Here is a 17,666-nt window from a genome sequence, read left to right as displayed (position 1 = left end):
CCCCGACCGTCGGCAGGGGACGCTGGAAATTTGCTTTCCGAAACCTCACGGCTCAAGAATTTTTTATTAGAGGGGATAACAACCACCTTATCTTTTAGCACTTCTCTTCATATTAGTTCAATGCTGAGATTTTTATCCAAGAGAGCTCCGGTCCGCGTCTCTCCCAGACTGGCCAGAACGCTGGCCACAGAGTCCGACATCGTGAGAATCGATTTGCCAGAAACCTCGTTCGAGACTTACGAGTTGGACGCACCAGAATTGAGCTTCGAAACCGAAAAGAGCACTCTGCTCCAGATGTACAAAGACATGGTCATTATCAGAAGAATGGAAATGGCTGCCGACGCTCTCTACAAGGCCAAGAAAATCAGAGGTTTCTGCCATCTTTCTGTTGGACAAGAGGCCATTGCTGTGGGCATTGAAAATGCCATTGACGGCAATGACGACGTGATCACCTCGTACAGATGTCACGGCTTCACCTACATGAGAGGTGCTCCTGTGAAGGCTGTTCTTGGAGAGCTTATGGGAAAGAGATGTGGAGTCTCGTACGGTAAGGGAGGATCGATGCACATGTACGCTCCAGGATTCTACGGAGGAAACGGTATTGTGGGAGCCCAGGTGCCATTGGGAGCAGGTCTTGCCTTTGCCCACCAGTACAGAGACAAGCCAAATTGCACCTTCACTTTGTACGGTGATGGTGCTGCCAACCAAGGTCAGGTGTTCGAGTCCTTCAACATGGCCAAGCTGTGGAACCTCCCATGCATCTTTGCCTGTGAGAACAACAAGTACGGTATGGGTACGTCTGCTTCGAGATCGTCTGCCATGGTCGAGTACTACAAGAGAGGTCAATACATTCCTGGTCTGAAGGTTAACGGTATGGACATCCTTGCCGTGTACCAGGCCTCCAAGTTCGCCAAGGACTGGTGTGTTTCCGGTAACGGACCACTGGTGCTGGAATACGAGACCTACAGATACGGAGGACACTCCATGTCGGACCCTGGTACCACCTACAGAACCAGAGAGGAGGTGCAGAACATGAGATCGAGAAACGATCCTATTTCTGGCCTCAAGGCCCATCTTTTGGAGTTCGGCATTGCTACCGAGGACGAAATCAAGGCCTTTGACAAGTCTGCCAGAAAATACGTCGACGAACAAGTCAAGGAGGCCGAGATTTCCCCACCACCTGAGGCCAAGATGGACATCCTGTTCGAGGACGTGTACGTTCCAGGTTCCGAAATTCCAGTTCTGAGAGGAAGAATCAGAGACGACTCGTGGTCTTTCGAGAAGAAAGGCTTTGCCTACAAATAGATGTGCTACCACAGAAATACAATGTCAGATTCTTACACGACTATACACTTACTCGTTCGCAGGCACCTTCATGTAGTTTGGATCGTGCTTGTTTTTCTCGTACTCGGCCGAGTCGATCGTCTCATAAGTGACCACCTCCTGGTAGTCGTCGTTGTCGACCACCTCTGTGAACACCGGCTTGGCTTGCGACCGGACGTCGATCGAGTCGATGTCACCGTCGCCATGATCCGTCACCGGAGGAGACTCTTTGGAGGCAGCAGGGTCCAGCGACTTGTATGCGACTGGCGGAACGGTCCTTGCTGGCTCCGGGGTCTTGCTGGTTGCAGGCTCCTGTTTCGGCTCCTGTTTAGGCTCCTGTTTCTGCGCCTCGCGTTTCTTGCTGCTGCTTCTTGACAGCGGGAACAGCTTCTTGGTCAACGAGTTGGCTCTCGACTTTGATTTTGTCTTGGACTCAGGGGTCTTCGTCTGCTCCAGCGAGTCCGCCTTTTTAGGGGTGCTGGGAGAGCTAGCGGCAGAGACAGCAACTGGGGCCACAACGGCGCTCGGAGTCGAGGCAGACGCAATTGTGGTGCCGTTCTTGGCTTCTGGCTCCTCTTGGATAGGCTCGACGGGTCCTTTCGTTTCTGCGAGCTTGGCGATGTCGGCCACGTCAGCGCCTTTTTCGAGTTGCTCTGTGACGGCGTCAATGCCGGCAGCGTCAATGGCGGCAGCGGCGATGTCGGCGGCGGCTCCCGTGGCGGTCACCGTGGTGATCACCTCAGAGGGGACCTTGGATTTGCTTTTTTTGCTGGACTCAGTGGACGGTGGCGAGCCAGCGACGCCAGCGGGTTCGGCAACAGCGGCATCCACAGAAGCGTCCTTGACGTCGCCCTTGGAGACATCTTTGGAGACATCTTTGGACACGTCGTCAGCAAGGTCCTTCGAAACGTTTTTGGAAACTTCCTTAGGGGAGTCTGTCACGGTGTTGTTCAGATTGTCACCGGCAACAACTTCAGGAACTTTCTCAGCACTGAAAGCAGCACTCTCCTTTGGCTGAGTGGAGGCAGGAATTTCTGCTCCCGAAGCAGGTCTGGGATCAACTGATTTCTGAGCTGAAACATCTCCGAGCTGAGGACCCGTGATGCCAGAAACGCTCTTGCTCCCAGCGTCGGACAGAACCTCGGCACCGGCAACGCCTGCAGCGGCACCAACACCAACGCCGATGGCACTCCGCTGTTTCTCCTGCTCTTCCTTCTCCTTCTCCTCCTTCTCCTCCTGCTCCTTCTGCTTGGCAGCAAGCGCTTCAGCTTCCTTCTGCTTCTGCTCCTCCTCCTTTCTTCTCTCCTCCTCCTCGGCCAGCCGCTTGCGCTCGGCCTCGGCCTCAATGCGCAACCGCTCCTGCCTTCTGGCCTCCTCGGTTCTCATCTGCTGTTTCTCAAGCTCCCAGTCCTCCACTGCCTTTTCTGCTGCACTGCGCTTCTCGTCCAGCTGTTTCTGGCCCTCGGTGCTCAGATACTCCTTCTTGGCCTTGTGTTGGTCCACGTGGCTCTGGATCAAATTGACGTGCTCCTGCAATTTGTCGACATTGCCCTTGGCCTGCGCGTGCTGAGCACCAATAATCGCAACCTTGCGCTCCGCCTCGAGCTTCTTTCTCGTGGCGCCCGCAATGACACCCTGTTTCTCGTATTTCGACGAAACATGCCCCTCCAGAAGAGCAATTTTGTCCTCAAGCTCCTTCTCCTTCTCGCTCAGCTGGCTCTCTGCCTCGTCCGCCTTCTGCTTGTACTCCTCGCCCAAAGCGCGCACTTCCTTCTCCTTTTGAGTCTCGACCTCCTGCTGCTCCTTGGCGTGCGCCAGCGCCTCTGTCAGCTCCTGCTTGCGCTGCTCGGCCCGTTTGTGCAGCTCCTCCTTGTCGGTCACGTGCTTCTCGGCTGCCTGTTTCTCGGCCTCCTCGTAGTCGACGGCGTCCTGCTCGATCTTGGCCTTCACGTCGGCAATGTACTGCTCGTACGCCTTCTTGCTGGCGGCCATGTCGTCGTCGAGTTTCTTCATCGGCTTGGCAAACGAGGCCACAATGGCAGCGTTCTCCTTCTCGATGGAAGCAGTGTATTTCTTGAGCTCCTTGGCGAGCTTCGACTCGTCCTTCTTGACAAACTTCTCCTCTTCCTCCACAGCACGAAGCTCGTCCCGTTTGAGGTTCTCCTGCACCTGCTCGTCCACCTGCTTCAAAACAGGAGCAACTCTCTTTTTAGCAATTTCGTAGATCTGGGCCTCCGTCAGCTTCAGGCCAGCACCGAGATTCAGCACCCGGTCCATATTCTGCACCTGTGTGTTGTTCAGTGCCTGCGACGCAAGAAGCTTGTTCTCCTTGTACCGATTGAGCATCTTGGGCTTGTCGAAGGTGGCCTCGACCTCGTCGACGGGCGCAGCAAGCGGCTCAGTCTCGCCGATGGGCTCGATGGGCTCCTCGTCCTCCACCACGTCGCCGCTCGGCTCCTGAAGGGCCTCCTCGGACGCAGTGTCTGCAACAGGCTCGGTCTCGGGTTCTGCAGACCCACCTTGTGTCGTCTCTGTCTGTGGCTTTTGGGCATTGTCTGCCTCCACGGCTTCTTCCTGCTTTTCCGCCCGTGTCTCGGACTCGGCGTCAGATTTCTGCTCTGAGGCCGGCTCCGCCACCGTCTCATTTTCCTTCGTCTTGTCCTGCTTGGATGCTGCTCGTGGGCTCCTTCCCTTAGGACGGAACGGAGAAACCCAGATATTGTCCTTGGACGCGCTGGCCACACGCTTCAATTGGGTCACGACGCCGGTCTTGGTCGACTTCGAGGGCGACGGCGTCAACAGGTCTGCGATTTCTGCGGATGCCATTGATTAGTTGTCTTAGTATTTCTTAGCAATAAATGCTGCACTTGAAATTTCGCTACCCCAAATAGGGTTGCTCGATTAGGACATGTTACCAAAAAGGGAATGTTCGTACCATTACTTAATCTCTTATTTACTCTCTTCGAGCGGGACCTGGGCCGCCAGCTGGGCAGTGGTGGAGTCCGGCGTGATGTTGGACTCGTGGCCGGCCTTCTTCAGCTCCGCAAGCCGCTTGGCTTCCTCGTGCACCTGCTTCGCATCGCTGGCCACCTCCGTGTAGAACTTGTGGATTCTCGAGCCCAGCTTGTCGTTCTTGAACTTGTCGAAGTAGCTGTCGAGCTTCGTGCGGCCAATCGCAATCTTGCTGTCCAGACCCAGCTGCGAGTTGGCCTGGTTCAGCAGCTGCTGGTTCTTGTCGTGGATATGGTACTTGGCGTCCAAATTCGACAGAAACTGCTTGAAGTTCGACGAGATGCCGTTCTTCTGGTCAAACTCGACCGCCTTCTGCACAAGCCCGTCCGAAATGGCATACCCTTGCGACAGGTACTCCGCCAGAATAGTCGTCTTGGGCTTATCTTCCTGCGGAATGTCGCCACTGGCGGGGACGCTCACGTCAGCCGGCCTCACCTCACTCGTCGGCACGACAGGCTGCTTGGCCAGGCCCTCGCCAATGACCTTGATGCTGCCGCCGCCCAGCTCGGCGCCGTTCAGCAACAGTGCCGTGGAAACAGCACTCGCATTCACAAACTCCACCTTGACCGTCTTGGTCTTTTCGTTCTTGTCGACGGTGGCAATCGTCCTGGTCTTGCCACAGAAATTGAAAAACTCCTCCACCTCGGAGTCTGAGACCCCCAATGGGATGCCGGAAGCAAGAATTGTAGAAGACATTTAATCTTTATGTTCTGCACACCCTAGCACTATATATATGCAATGGTTGCTATTTCGTGGCGCGAGGGTGTGCACACCTCACACCACATCAGAGCATGTGCGGCGGAGCTTAGCCACTCAGCAATCTCACGTCCTCGTTTCGTGTCTCTTTGTCAGCTCCTTCCGCACGGCAAGGACGCTGTCGACGATGACGGCATCCACACCTGCCGCCATCTCCAGCTTGGCGTTTTCAGGGTCATTATTTGCTGCGCCATACGTCACGCACACCAGCCCGCTCGCCTTCACCACGGAGGCCAGTCTAGGACACATCACAATGGTGTCGGCAGCAGACACGATTCCCAGCAGGTTCCATTTGCGGGCGAATCTGATGGCGCTCTGCAGCGAGCTGGCGCGCACGTCGGCCATTGGCTGTGTTCCCGCCTCGGTGAGGTACAAGATCGGGATCGATGGTTGTTTCAAAGAGAGCAGCACACACACGTCTGGGTGGAACGACGAGAAAATGATATCTCTTCCGTCCGCGTTTTCGTACACCACTTTCAGCACTGTATCGACGTAGTGGTTCAGGTCGATCGCGATCTGGCCCATGTCCTCGTGCTCCGCCTCGTCCAGCATCGGATACTTGCACTCGATGTTGAAGCCGACGTTTTTCGGCACTTTCTTGAACAGCTCCACCAGCGTCACGAACGAGGACGCAATCGACGACCCGCGCGAGTTTCCCTTGTACTGCTTGAGCTTCCACGTCTTGGTGAGCTTCATCCGCTCGTTCTCGGGCGAGAAGTCGTCGCTGTCCTTCTCCTTTGGAACAGACGTACGCGGCTCGAACGACGCGGCCCGGCCACGTGACTTCTTGTAGAGGTAGTAGTCGTCTCTGCTCTCCTTGATGCCGTTCTGCTTGTTGGAGTCGGTGTTGTTGAGTCCGAGGAACTGCTCGAGCGTCAGCGCGTGCATAGGAACGTCCATGCCGGACTCGGCGACCAAGAAGTCGTGGTACACGACGGGGACGTGGTCCTTGGTGAGCTGAACGTCGAATTCGACGTACGACGCTCCCAGCGACGCTGCCGCAATGAACGACTCGACAGTGTTCTCTCCGAGCTGCAGCGACTTGCGGTCGCGGCTGTTCATTCCGTTTCCACGGTGGCCAATGACCCGTGACGAAACTAAAGACTTCCAGTACGTTTCTGGTCTGTCGAGCACCATCTTGGGATGTCTGAACGGCGTGATCAGCATGATCTCGAACTTGATGGTGCCAAGCACCTCCAACGTGTCGCTCTCCAGGATCGGCAGACTGATCGAGTTCGACAACGACCGCAGGTTCGGACCCACCTTGGTGTATGCAGACCTCAAGAGAGCAGCTGCACGGCCAAGAATCTTCTTCTCCCGATTTTCCTCCACCGACTGGTAGGTAGGCACAATGTCAAAGAAAATCACCGTGTCCAGAGGGTCCCTGTCGACGCATTTGAAGCTGATCGGGTCGCTGGCGCCGCCGTGGTTGTCGTCTAACGGCAAGTCCAGGAGAACCGACGGCTGGTCCAGGCTCTTGGCGTTGATGACGATCGACAGCGCAGTGTCGAGCTCTGTGCTGTGGGCTTTGGACAACGGCACTCGTTTCAAGTCGATCGCAGGCGTCTTGTCTCTCAAGTCAGTCGTGCCCAGGGTGATTAGAATCAACGACTCGTTGGGTTTCAGGTACTGATGACCAAAGGACTTGACTGGCCGGGCGTTTGGCGACGCAGACCGCTGTTGTCTCAAGTGCTTGAGGACGTTGTGCTCGTTGTTGCTGTCGGAAATTCTGTCCAGACTGCTGGCCAGCTCGCTCATGTTGTACGGCTTGGTTTGAGGGGACAGCACCGGCGAAATAGGTTTGGACTCCAGCAGCTTATATGGATCGTAGTCTTTTGGAGTGAGAATCCGAGCAATGTCCAGATGGCCTCTCAAACAAGCGTGTTCTCGCGGCGTCCAGCCACTGAGGTCCTGCAGATCGAACTTGGCCCCGTGATCGATCAGCAGCTGGATCACGTCTTTGTATCCTTCAGCAGCCGCAACGAAAACAGGCGTCCATCCGAACGTGGCCTCGCCCAGCTCCGTGTTGGCTCCCCTGGAAAGCAGGAACTCGACAGATTTCTTGAGGTCCAACTTTGCAGCGATGTAGAGCGCTGTTTCCTTGGTGTCTGGGTCCGCATAGTCAATACTGGCTCCCTTGCATCTGAGCAGCGACTCAATAATATCCGGAGTGTCCAGCCGCGTAGCTATCAGAAGCAGCTCAGGACATGTCAAGGCGACCTTTTCGTTCATGGCATCGATCAACACCGCTGTGGTCCTTGGGTGGGTGCCGAGGATCGAAAGATGCAGAGGCGTCAGCAGCTCAGAGTCTCCCCACACGTGCTTGTCGTCCAACGAGATGTTCTCGTTGTAGAGTCCCCATTTTTTCAGGAACTCAAGAATAATATGGGTCACCTCTTTGAGGCCGTACTGGGCCGCGTAGTGGAGCGGAGTCCGTTTGTACGTGTCTTTTTGCAAAATGGCAAATTTCAAGTGTGCAGGAAGGTGCTCAAAGATGTACAACAAACCTTGCGAAGAGTCGTTCGAGTTTATTCCGTCAGGGCCAAAAGTGGACACAAGTCTAAAATTAATATCCGCAGGCGTGTGGGCCACCGGAATGGTCTGGTCCTCGACCTGCTGCTCTTTCTTCTTGACGTACTGTTTTCCCAACGCGATGACGTGGTGGTGGATGAAGTTTCTGCCGCTAATGTCGGAAGAATCAGACAGAATGGGGATAATCTCCAAAAGCGCGTCAATGCACTTATAGCTGAGATTCAAGGTGGCCTTGTTGAGCAAAGAGATGAGCAGCTTCAAAGGAGCAAGAACAGGAGACATAAAGTCCTTGATCAGAGCGTGGCTCAAGCTCTCGGGGTCATCTCTCTGGATGTGCTCGAGATAGTTGTCCATCGGAGTAGGCTTGAAGGGCTTGGCGCCTCCGTTGTAGATGCTAGCCGGCGGCAGAAGAGACGACGACGACGAGCTGATTATGTTCATGTCGATATTGGAGATCGACGACGCAGCAGAAGAGTTGATGTTCTTGTTCGCCTGCTGCACAGCCGTTTCATTGTACATGTCGATCGGAATAGGGTTTCTGTTGGTTTCGTTAGAGGGAAGTAGCTGGTTCAGGTACAGATTGATCTGATTCAAGTTGCGGATGATGTCCGACTCGTTCGAGAAAGGCAGCGGATAAATACGAGCACTCAAGTAGACTTCCTGACGGTTGGTGCCGACTTTCTTATCGAGCTTTTTGAGGATCTTCCTAAAGCCGCGTCTGTTGAGCTCTCCGAACCACTTCAGGTTACGGAAACAGTTCCGCAGCTCGAGCATGATGCCGATCACCTCGTCCGCCTCCTCGTCGTCATTGAACTGCAGCTGTGACGGCGCCAGAACACTTGTTATTTTCTTGAGACGCCTTTCGTACTCGCTGTACTGCTTGTTGTAGAAGTCGTCCACTTTTTCTATATTTCTGTCTAGGTTGAAGAAAAAAGATGCCAGCTCTGCCCGAATGTCAGGGTCGTTCAAAGTGTCGGCCTCGGGGTCTTTTGCCAAGAGCTCTAACTGCTGCTGGGAAATGGCCTTGATCTGTTTTTTCAGGGCCTTGTAATTCATATACGAGTGTTGCCATTCCGGGACCTGGTGGCCCAGGAACGTCTTTCCAAACTTCATGTCGCACTAACGATGAAATCTAAACAACTATAATTCCCTGGCGTACCTGGGATTTGTACGACTCTTATCCACGTGAGCAGCGGCACGCCTCGCACCGGCCGCCTACAGTATATACACCTTACACCGCATGTGTTTTTCTTCTTTGCTACCAAATTCTAGTAATCCGGACAGAGGCCGTCGCTCTTGACAAGACGGTAAACCTGGGCTGTTAGTAGAGAGGGAGAGGTGGGTACTTACGTCGTGCACGGATGCGTTGACAAGCTGTCTGGCCTCGAGCGTCATCCAGATCTTGAGCATGTGCAGCTTGTCGCTGTTCTGTAGTATTAGTTTACCATCCTGGAAGCTGAGTTTCCGCAAAATTGGTAACGATCTATGCCTTGTTAGTATTCATTCAGTATGTGGGGAACCCCACATTCCATGCAAATACGCACCTGGCAAAAAGGTCAAGGTCCGGGTCCAGCTGGCGTCCGATACCTTCCATGAGCAGTATTGCTACTATCACCGTGATGAAGTCTCCGTCCATGCGGACGTGGTGCGAGCGCACCATGCCGAGCATTTGGTCTAGCAAGTCTCCAATTGATATCGATCCCAGTGTGAATGTCCGCTGTTTGACTCTATTAACGAGTCTCTCTACCTTCATCTTGAACACTTCCGTGTCAATGGCCGATCCTGGTGTCTTTGAGCGCTCTATCATCAGTGTGCCCGCTTCGTAGCCGTCGAATTGCGACAGCGCGTTAAACAGCGAAATAAAGTTGTATCTGTCGGTGTCGTCAAGCTCCGTCACCAGTCCTGCATCTATCAGACAGATTTGAGGGTGGTAGTCCTGTTTGTCCAGTTTTTCGAGCTCGGCCATCAGTTCGGACGCCTTGTTGATCTTTCGTAGACGAGCCATCAGCTCGTCTGTTTCCAGCTCGTCCGAGGTCGTCTTGCGCGTCTTTCTATCCCGCTGCACAAAGCGAACAAATATGTTGCCCGGGTGCAAGTCGGCGTGGATAAAGTTGTCTAGAATGAGCATCTTGAGGAACGCGTCTATCATGCTGTCGCTGACCTCTTTAGAGATGTGCTTGCCTCCTTTTGTAAGATTGAGTATCTTTGTCATCGAAAGACCTTTGATTTCCTCTTCGACGAGCACTTTTCGCGAGCTAATGTTCATGAACGGCTTAGGGAACCGGATCTCGTCGCCCGGGAATTTCTCCTTGAACTTGAGCAGGTTGTGGCCCTCGATTCTGAGGTCCAGCTGCATTTTCATCAGGATAGAGAACTGCTCCACCTCCTGCGGTAAAGAGAGCCACTCCATCGTGGGAATGACGTCTATTGCGTTCGCGAAAAATCGCATGAGACGCAGATCTCGCTCGATCTTGACCTCAATGTTCGGATGCACAACCTTGACAGCAACGTACTGCTCGTGGTCGTCCTCGGCAAACTTCTTGTTCAGCTTCGCCTTGTACACCTGCGCAATGGCTCCACAGCCAATGGGCACGGGATCGAACTCGTCAAACACGTCCTCCAGCTTGTTTCCGCCAAAGGTGCTCTCGATAATCTGTCTGGTGTGGCGGAACGAGTGCGACTTTGCGTTGGAGTGCAATTGGGCCAGCTCCTCGCACAGACCCTTGGAAAAGATGTCTGTACGCGAGGCGGCCCACTGGCCAAGCTTGATGAAGGAAGCCCCGGCAAGCTCTGCCAGATGACGAACCAACCGATACCACAGCAACGCTCCCGATGTGTCGCCCTCCTTGTTGCGTTTGCCAAAGAATACTATCGGATACGTCGCAAACATGGGTATGAACAGCGACGTGAGCTCCACAAACCGCGTGACAGTGATCACCGGTTCCCAGACGTAATCCAGCAGCCAGTACTTGATGTAGTAGAACCAGCCGGTGTATTTGCGGCTCTTCTGCTCGCGCCGGATCTCGTTGGACTCCTTTTCCAGCTCCTTTTGCGACGCCACATAGAGCCCCATCTCGTACGTGGGCTGCTGAGGGTCTACCACCAGCTGGTTCTTGTTGCTCAAAACTAGAGGGTTCTTGTACAGGCCCCTGGACACCCTTGCGTCGTTCAGGAGCGAGTTCTGGCACCAGTACACGGTCAGCGCGCCGGCCCCGGCTCCGAGGGCCAGCCGGATGCCGCGTTTGTGCACAATTGGCAGCACTAGGCGGAACATGGCAAATAAATAATATTTATTTTTATTTTTCGCCGTAGCAACTAACTATACACTTTACATCTGCTCCTCTTTAATCACGTCGATGAGCCAATCAAGGCCCTCGGACAGTCCCTCGCCCTTGATGGCACTGGACGCAACGATGCTCCAACTGCGGTCCTTCAGATCCACCAGTCCCAATGCCTTCGACACCTCGGCCGCCGCCAAGGCGCCCGGCTGGTCCTGCTTGTTGGCAAACACGAGCAATGCGCTGTCTGTGAGCTCGTCCTCCTTCAGCATCATGTGTAGTTCCTTTTTGGCCACCTCTATACGCTCCTTGTCCGTGGAGTCGACAACAAAGATCACGGCTGCGGTGTTGGCGTAGTAGCATCGCCAGTACGGACGGATCGACGTCTGCCCGCCCAGATCCCACATGTTGATCGATATGTTTTTATATGTGAGTGTCTCGACGTTGAATCCGATCGTGGGCTTGGTCTTCACCACCTCGCCCATTTGCAGCTTGTACAGAATCGTGGTCTTGCCCGCGCCGTCCAGGCCGAGAATCAGAATGCGGATCTCCTTGTTCACTCCCCAGAGTCGCCCAAAAATGCCGCTGAAGACGTTTCCCATGGTTTTGCCTTTATATTAATATAAAAATATTTAAAGCTCGAGTTTGTGGCCAAATCACCGCTTCTCGCCGAATCCGGAAATAACGCCAATCCGGGCTCTGCTGGCGTCCTTGTCCCCGGGCTCTCCAGGCTGTTGTGGCATTGCGTCCAGCTCCAAGCCTACACCGTCTGCCGTCTCCCAGAGATCGACAGACCGGCATCGTCTCGACACTACTAGTACCGTGCATATTATTTTTGGCCCGCGACAGGGCCGCCCTCACGCTCCGCCACTCGCTGGAGAATCGTCTTGATCATCTCGTTGCCTGTCTTGTTAGCCTCGCCGATCATCGGCATGAAGAAATTCTGGGTCTTCACAAACCTGTCCTTGTACAGCTCGTAGCTTCCGAAAGAAACGATGCTCGACCATTCGCGTGCGGCAATGACAAAATTCAAATCGTCCTGGCGGAACGAGGTCTTGCTCAGACCGTCCTCTAGACACTCCTCCAGAAGGCCGGGCGTGCAAAACAGATACTCTGTCACGCCAAGGAAGATCCGAAACAGCGGAGTTGAGCAGATAATGTGGTCGTACGGCACAATGCCCAGACAGCTCCAGCTGTCCACGATTGCCAGAAGCGAGAGGTGCGAGTTGGGGTGCTTGCCCTCTGGCGGGATCTTGCTCAGCGAGTACTGCTGCAGCAGGTTGTCGTCGAGCAACAGAGTGTGGTCCTTAGGTAGCTTGCCGAAAACGGCCTGTTTGGCAGCAAACACTCTGCGCCGCAGCTCTTCGCCCTTGTTCTGGATCATGAGCGAAAACAGCTCCGTGCACGAGTTGGCATACTGCAGGATCTGCTCGTGGGCCGAAGGGTTTGTAATTGCGAGGCCGGCGTAGACGTGGTACTTGTTGCTGTAGATTCTGAGACTGATGTTGATCTTGGCGTTCTCTATTCCGCCAAGCCACTTCGGAGTCTCCCAGGGATACTGGTTGTTGTTGTGCCAGGCGACTCCCATGCTGAGAAACGCTGCGTGGGTCACGGCCTGCGTGTCGGCCGTGATTCTGTCGTGTTCCTGGTAGCTCAGGTAGACGTGTTTGGAGTTCAGACACGACAGCAGCGACTCGACCAGGTTGAAGCTCGCGTCGCTTGCGCGATAGTTGATCAACACCAGCGGCTGGCCCGTGGTGTCGACGTTCGGTCCGTGCAACGAGTGCATCGACACGATATCCAGGTCTTCGGGCAGGTACTCTTCAAACGCCCGGATCTCGGCCTGTTTGCACGAGGTCTGGCCGCCCACGACGGCGCCGACCTTGGTGGACGGCGCGTACATCCTGACGACTTTGGCGATGTTCTCGGCCTCCACGCTGTAGATGACCACGTCGCTTTTGCGCGAGACCAGATGCCCGTTTTTTAGCACCTCGAACGGCTCGGCGCTGAACTTGTCGTAGTTCTCCTCTCTGTCGCAGCCGCACACGTTCCAGCCGGCCTGGCTGAACCGCCGCGCGTACAGGAGGCCCATGTCGCCGAGGCCGATGATGCCAATGGTCTTGGTCGCCTTGAGTGTGTCGATCTCCGAATCAGCCAAAATCATTGAGGTCTAAGTTTTTCTGTGCGTCGATCGTCCAAATAACGACGGTACGACCGGACTGGAACAGGTTGACATCGACCAACGAGGGAGGCCCGAGAGCGACCAGGAGCGAGGCCTTTTACTTTCCGGTGTTGTTCGCTTGGTGTCTTTTGTATGCCCGACCCCCAAACTCCTCCTAAAATCTCTCTGGCCCCCTGCTGCTGTCCCCTTGATCTTTTACCACTTTCTATTTTTGTTTACCATTTTTTTCCTTGTTTTCTTTCTTCCCATGGCCAAACCACTTCCCAGCCTGCCTGCCTTTAAAATGGCCGAGCCCGAAGAGATCGGCTCGTTTATCTACAGTGCAGACCTGGACAGAGTGACCGCAGCAGACTACAAACCGAAAACACAGTACCGGTTCGGCCTCGCTGGCGACAAGTATGACGTCGAATTTCAGAGGAAAGACGTGAAAGATGCGATCCACATCATCACATCCGAGATCAAGCGCAAAGGAACAAAAACACCGTATCTGCTGCTGCCCTTCAGGCCCCAGCAACATGAGCCGGCCCTCAAGTCTTTCCTCAATGACATATTCGACAACGGAAAAGTGGCAGATCCAGAAATAATCCGCGCAGAAGTCAAGCAAGTGAGTCCCTACGTGCTGATCAGCGCGCTCAAGTTTTTCTGGTGTCGGCTCCCGGGAAATTGCGTGATTGGCTGGAAGACATACACCAAATTCGTCACGCTTGACGAGGAGGCAGGCTTCCCCAAGCGTGCGTTTTTGGAATTTATGCCGAGCTGTCTTTCGTCGGGCGCGCATGCGTCGATCGTCTACGATTTTTTTGACCTCATCGTTGCACTGATCCTCAACTCGAAGCACAACATGCTTAGTGCGAAGAAGGTGGCCAGACTGTGTGGTCTGTGGGCGTTCCATCCTGTGAAAAACAAACAGAGCGAGTCTCCAAGTTTTGAGAGAGGCATGTACGAGTGGATCCCTGCAGGCGATGCCACCTTCCATTTGCTGCTTTCCTTTTTGAACTCGATGCCGCCAAAGGGCCAGATCGAAAAGCTGCCCAAGTCATTACAACATATTCTGAAAAGTACACCCTATCCTCCACCGGCAACAACCACATCCAGCTCGTCCTCGCGATTTCTCCAGGAGGTACCTATGGTCACCATCAAGGTGAACAATCCGTCGAAGAATCCGGCTGAATTGCTGGTGAGAGTCTCCAAAACCCTGAAATTCAACGACCCGACCGTATTCTACACAAGAGAAGACTACCTGCTACTCAAGCGGCTGTTCAAAGATGTGGACGGGCTTATAAGCAAGCTCTCAAGTGAGGGAAGCCGTCTTTTGGACAATATGTGCATATACGACGAAGACATGATCAGCGATGGCACGGAGGGCAGCAAGCTGGCTTACAAGCTTATTCCGGGTTGGTCGGCAGATATGACCTCTCCCAAGCCCGTCGAGCTGCGCGACGCCGATTACTTCACAGCTACCGTCTCGAGGGCTACTATAGACGACTACTTCATATGGACATGGCTGGCTTCTCTGGGTAGCGAGGAAACTAGTGCCAAAAAGAAGATGTTTGGTAAAACATACATCATGGAGGTTGAGCTTGCAGAAGGCTTTAAGAAATGGGTCATTGTGGAAGAGCAGGACATCGAGAGGGATGGTTATGATATTGAGATAGAGCTCAAACGGGAGAAGCTTAAAGATTTACAAGACAAGATCCGGGAGGCCGAGAAGGAGGTCGAAAAGATGAAGGTAGCCAACAGAACGAGGGTTGTGTCGGAGAGCAAAGACCTGAACGATATCACCAATAAGATGTCTGAGCCTCTTCCTTCCAAACCATATCAAACAAGCCCGTTGCCGCCTCCTCCTGTGCCAGAAAAAGACTTCCCAAGTACCCCTGATGGGAAGGAGAACGGCTCTCCCAACCCTCCAAATGAGCGTGGCGTCAAAGCCAATAGCGGCAGTTCTTACTACACTGCAGTGCAGACTCCATCACCCGTGAAAGACGACAAAAAACCGCCCCCAATGAGACCAATCAGCGAACAATCACACGAGGTTGACAGTGTAGGATATTTGCTGCCACCTCCAACTAGTCTGCCCGAAAACAAGGCCGCGCGCACTAACAACAGACTCCCACCACCTCAGCACGACTATTTTGCTCCACAGCCGCAGCAGACATATCACAAAGAACAGCCTGCTAATGTTTTGCAAAACCCTCCCTCGTCGTTCAACCAGAAACCTCTACCTCCGGTAAAGCAGAAAGTTGTTCCGGGCTCCTTCTCACACCAGACATTGGCACCCACCTCTGTGAATCTTTCCCCAGAAGCGACCGTGTCTGCTACCTCAATTTCTCCTTCTTTGGCACCGATGGCAGCTTCGTCGCCGGCGTCAGTCTCCGTGTCCAGCTTTGAGCCGCCAAAGATGCAGCAGCAGAAACGCAACTCCAAGATCTTCGATGATATTGAGAGTTTGGAGTCTGAGCTGATGGATGTCCTGAAAGATGACGAAGAGCCAGCAGTTTCAGCGGAATCTTCACCTGAGAAACGCACGCCACTGTCACCTCCTGTTCAGACACACGCCCCAGTGCAGACCGCCAGGCCGTCTGTTCCAAACCAGGCTATGCAGCGATATTCTCACCACGGCGCTCCTTCTATGGGCTACGGCATCAACGCTCCTCATCCTGCCTACGCATCGTCGGCTCCGCGGTCTCGCTCGTCGTCTCCGCTGCGCTATGGCCAGAGCTCGTCGCCGTCACCTGAACACGTGGCACAGTCTCCATACGGCTCTCCAAGTCTGGAACAACGCGGCAGAATGCCTCCTCCCATGCAGGCAGTGCAACCAATGCCTATGAACTACTACCCACAATACCCCAAATATCGTGCATATCCGGCGCCTCCACCAGGTGGCTATGCTGTTCCACACGGTGCACCCTACGGTGGCTATCCTCCGCCGAATGGCTACGCTGCTGCTCCTGTTCCTCCTCAAGGCTACGCACCAGTGCCGGCTTATGGTGGCGGCCACTATGCCCCGGCTCCTGTGGGCCTCGCGCCTCGCCACAAGAACAAGAATCTGAACACAAACAAAACACAGGCCCGCAATGCTCTCATGAAGGGCGATTTCGGTATATGACCGAAGACTGGCTCATAGACATTTTAATAAACGAGCACTATTTATCTGCGCTGACGTAAAAATTTAATTTCTCTAATTCGAATGTCCAAGCTGGTCAAGCTGCAACTCTCGTCGACGGCGCTGGCACAGTTTCCAGATCTTCCTACCGAGCTGTTGCGCACGAAGCGCAAACCAAAGCCGAAGGTGAAACACGAGGACGAGGCTGTGGCGTCGCCCGTGCGAATTGAAGGAACAGACGAAAACGATAAAAAGAGGCGGATCATCATCAAGCCGCTGAAAAAACCGGGTGTGCCCTCGTCTCCCGTGGTGGAGGACACGCCTAGCCGAGCAGAAACGCCTACGGGGAGCAAGGCGCGGGCAAGCGGCCTTTCAGGCGAGCTGGATCGCTCAGGAAGACCGTGCAAGCGGTGGACCAAGAAGACGCGCGTGTTCAAGACGTTCAGCGGCTGGGACGTCGAGGTGGGAATCTGGAGACCGACTACGTAGGTTATTGCAATTTTTCGATGTACGCTTTGAATAAAATCACTAAACACAAACTGGCCACTATTTGCGTTTGTCTAGGCTAAATAATTATTCCTCCTAATGTTTAAGCTTTTGTCTTTTGCCAATGCTCCAGCAATTGTGCGGGCGAACCAAAAGGACTCGTATTTCGAGTCTCGGCTGCACGGCCAGCTCTCTGACCTTGTGAAGGCCATCAAGGGCTCTCACTTTGTGCACAAATACCCAGAGGAGCTGCGAACTCTGGCAACGGCCCTTTATCTGTGTCTCACAACGTTGGTGGGCTCCAAGACGCTGGGCGAGGAGTACGTCGATCTGGTGTATGTAAGCCGCGACGGCCGCAAGATCCCGAAGTTTGCCTCGCGTTTTGGTTTCGTCGTGGCGTATGTGCTCTTCCCCTATGCTGTTCGCCAGTTACTACAAAAATTAAAATCACAGCAAAGTCGGCTAGCGCAGTGGGTTTCTGGCGTCAGCTATATGAACGTGATGGATCTCATGAACCTGCATCTAGCGCTTTTCTACTTCACAGGCAAATACTACCAGTTTGCGAAGAGACTCTTTGGCCTGCGGTATGCGTTTGGCTACCGAGTGGAGAAAAATCAGCAGGGAGCGCGAGGCAACTACGAGTTGCTGGGACTGCTGATCATCTTCCAGACGGTCTTCAAGAACGTGGCAAACGTGCGGAAGCTGTGGGGGTCCACTGAGACCGTGCAGGACACCGGCGACCTGATCTACAGGTTCAGAGACCAGACGAGCGACGTCGTGGACCTGACAGACCCGACTGTGCTCCCGTACCTGCCTGAGGCTTCGCGCACGTGCATGCTGTGTCTGTCGCCGATGAAAGACCCGTCGTGCGGCGAGTGCGGCCACGTGTTCTGCTGGAAGTGCGTACTGGACTGGGTCAAGGAGCGCCAGGAGTGTCCGCTGTGCCGGGCCAAAATGAGAGAGTCGCAGCTGCTACCTCTACGATAACTGTCTA

General features: G+C 54.2%; 9 protein-coding genes across 9 annotated transcripts; 4 read left to right on the top strand and 5 right to left on the bottom strand.

Annotated features, from left to right (window-relative positions):
• Positions 1 to 120: 120 nt before the first annotated feature.
• KL928_000506 (uncharacterized protein) lies at positions 121 to 1,305 on the top strand (the record flags this gene model as incomplete). The annotated part of the gene is made up of 1 exon (XM_043205827.1): positions 121 to 1,305. The coding sequence occupies one exon, from the start codon at positions 121 to 123 to the stop codon at positions 1,303 to 1,305; it is 1,185 nt and encodes a 394-aa protein (XP_043062401.1).
• A 48-nt stretch (positions 1,306 to 1,353) lies between these two features.
• On the bottom strand, positions 1,354 to 4,149 carry KL928_000505 (uncharacterized protein; the record flags this gene model as incomplete). Its single annotated transcript, XM_043205816.1, has 1 exon — positions 1,354 to 4,149. The coding sequence occupies one exon, from the start codon at positions 4,147 to 4,149 to the stop codon at positions 1,354 to 1,356; it is 2,796 nt and encodes a 931-aa protein (XP_043062400.1).
• Positions 4,150 to 4,272: 123 nt separating this feature from the next.
• KL928_000504 (uncharacterized protein) lies at positions 4,273 to 5,031 on the bottom strand (the record flags this gene model as incomplete). Its single annotated transcript, XM_043205805.1, has 1 exon — positions 4,273 to 5,031. The coding sequence occupies one exon, from the start codon at positions 5,029 to 5,031 to the stop codon at positions 4,273 to 4,275; it is 759 nt and encodes a 252-aa protein (XP_043062399.1).
• Positions 5,032 to 5,157: 126 nt separating this feature from the next.
• KL928_000503 (uncharacterized protein) lies at positions 5,158 to 8,736 on the bottom strand (the record flags this gene model as incomplete). The annotated part of the gene is made up of 1 exon (XM_043205794.1): positions 5,158 to 8,736. The coding sequence occupies one exon, from the start codon at positions 8,734 to 8,736 to the stop codon at positions 5,158 to 5,160; it is 3,579 nt and encodes a 1,192-aa protein (XP_043062398.1).
• Positions 8,737 to 9,127: 391 nt separating this feature from the next.
• Positions 9,128 to 11,503, bottom strand: KL928_000502 (uncharacterized protein; the record flags this gene model as incomplete). The annotated part of the gene is made up of 2 exons (XM_043205783.1): positions 9,128 to 10,804; positions 10,976 to 11,503. The coding sequence occupies 2 exons, from the start codon at positions 11,501 to 11,503 to the stop codon at positions 9,128 to 9,130; spliced, it is 2,205 nt and encodes a 734-aa protein (XP_043062397.1).
• Positions 11,504 to 11,730: 227 nt separating this feature from the next.
• Positions 11,731 to 13,065, bottom strand: KL928_000501 (uncharacterized protein; the record flags this gene model as incomplete). The annotated part of the gene is made up of 1 exon (XM_043205772.1): positions 11,731 to 13,065. One exon carries the CDS (start codon positions 13,063 to 13,065, stop codon positions 11,731 to 11,733), a length of 1,335 nt encoding a protein of 444 aa, XP_043062396.1.
• Positions 13,066 to 13,366: 301 nt separating this feature from the next.
• KL928_000500 (uncharacterized protein) lies at positions 13,367 to 16,189 on the top strand (the record flags this gene model as incomplete). The annotated part of the gene is made up of 1 exon (XM_043205761.1): positions 13,367 to 16,189. The coding sequence occupies one exon, from the start codon at positions 13,367 to 13,369 to the stop codon at positions 16,187 to 16,189; it is 2,823 nt and encodes a 940-aa protein (XP_043062395.1).
• An 81-nt stretch (positions 16,190 to 16,270) lies between these two features.
• Positions 16,271 to 16,675, top strand: KL928_000499 (uncharacterized protein; the record flags this gene model as incomplete). The annotated part of the gene is made up of 1 exon (XM_043205748.1): positions 16,271 to 16,675. One exon carries the CDS (start codon positions 16,271 to 16,273, stop codon positions 16,673 to 16,675), a length of 405 nt encoding a protein of 134 aa, XP_043062394.1.
• Positions 16,676 to 16,771: 96 nt separating this feature from the next.
• Positions 16,772 to 17,659, top strand: KL928_000498 (uncharacterized protein; the record flags this gene model as incomplete). Its single annotated transcript, XM_043205737.1, has 1 exon — positions 16,772 to 17,659. The coding sequence occupies one exon, from the start codon at positions 16,772 to 16,774 to the stop codon at positions 17,657 to 17,659; it is 888 nt and encodes a 295-aa protein (XP_043062393.1).
• Between the last annotated feature and the right edge of the window lie 7 nt (positions 17,660 to 17,666).

This window comes from Ogataea angusta (genome assembly GCF_019207475.1).
Source record: "Ogataea angusta isolate 61-244 chromosome Unknown 61-244_NODE_1_length_1302399_cov_90.877568, whole genome shotgun sequence".
In the NCBI taxonomy this organism is placed as follows: Eukaryota; Fungi; Ascomycota; class Pichiomycetes; order Pichiales; family Pichiaceae; genus Ogataea; species Ogataea angusta.
The sequence above is the reverse complement of the archived record's forward strand: the minus strand, read 5'-3'. Positions and strand labels throughout refer to the sequence as shown.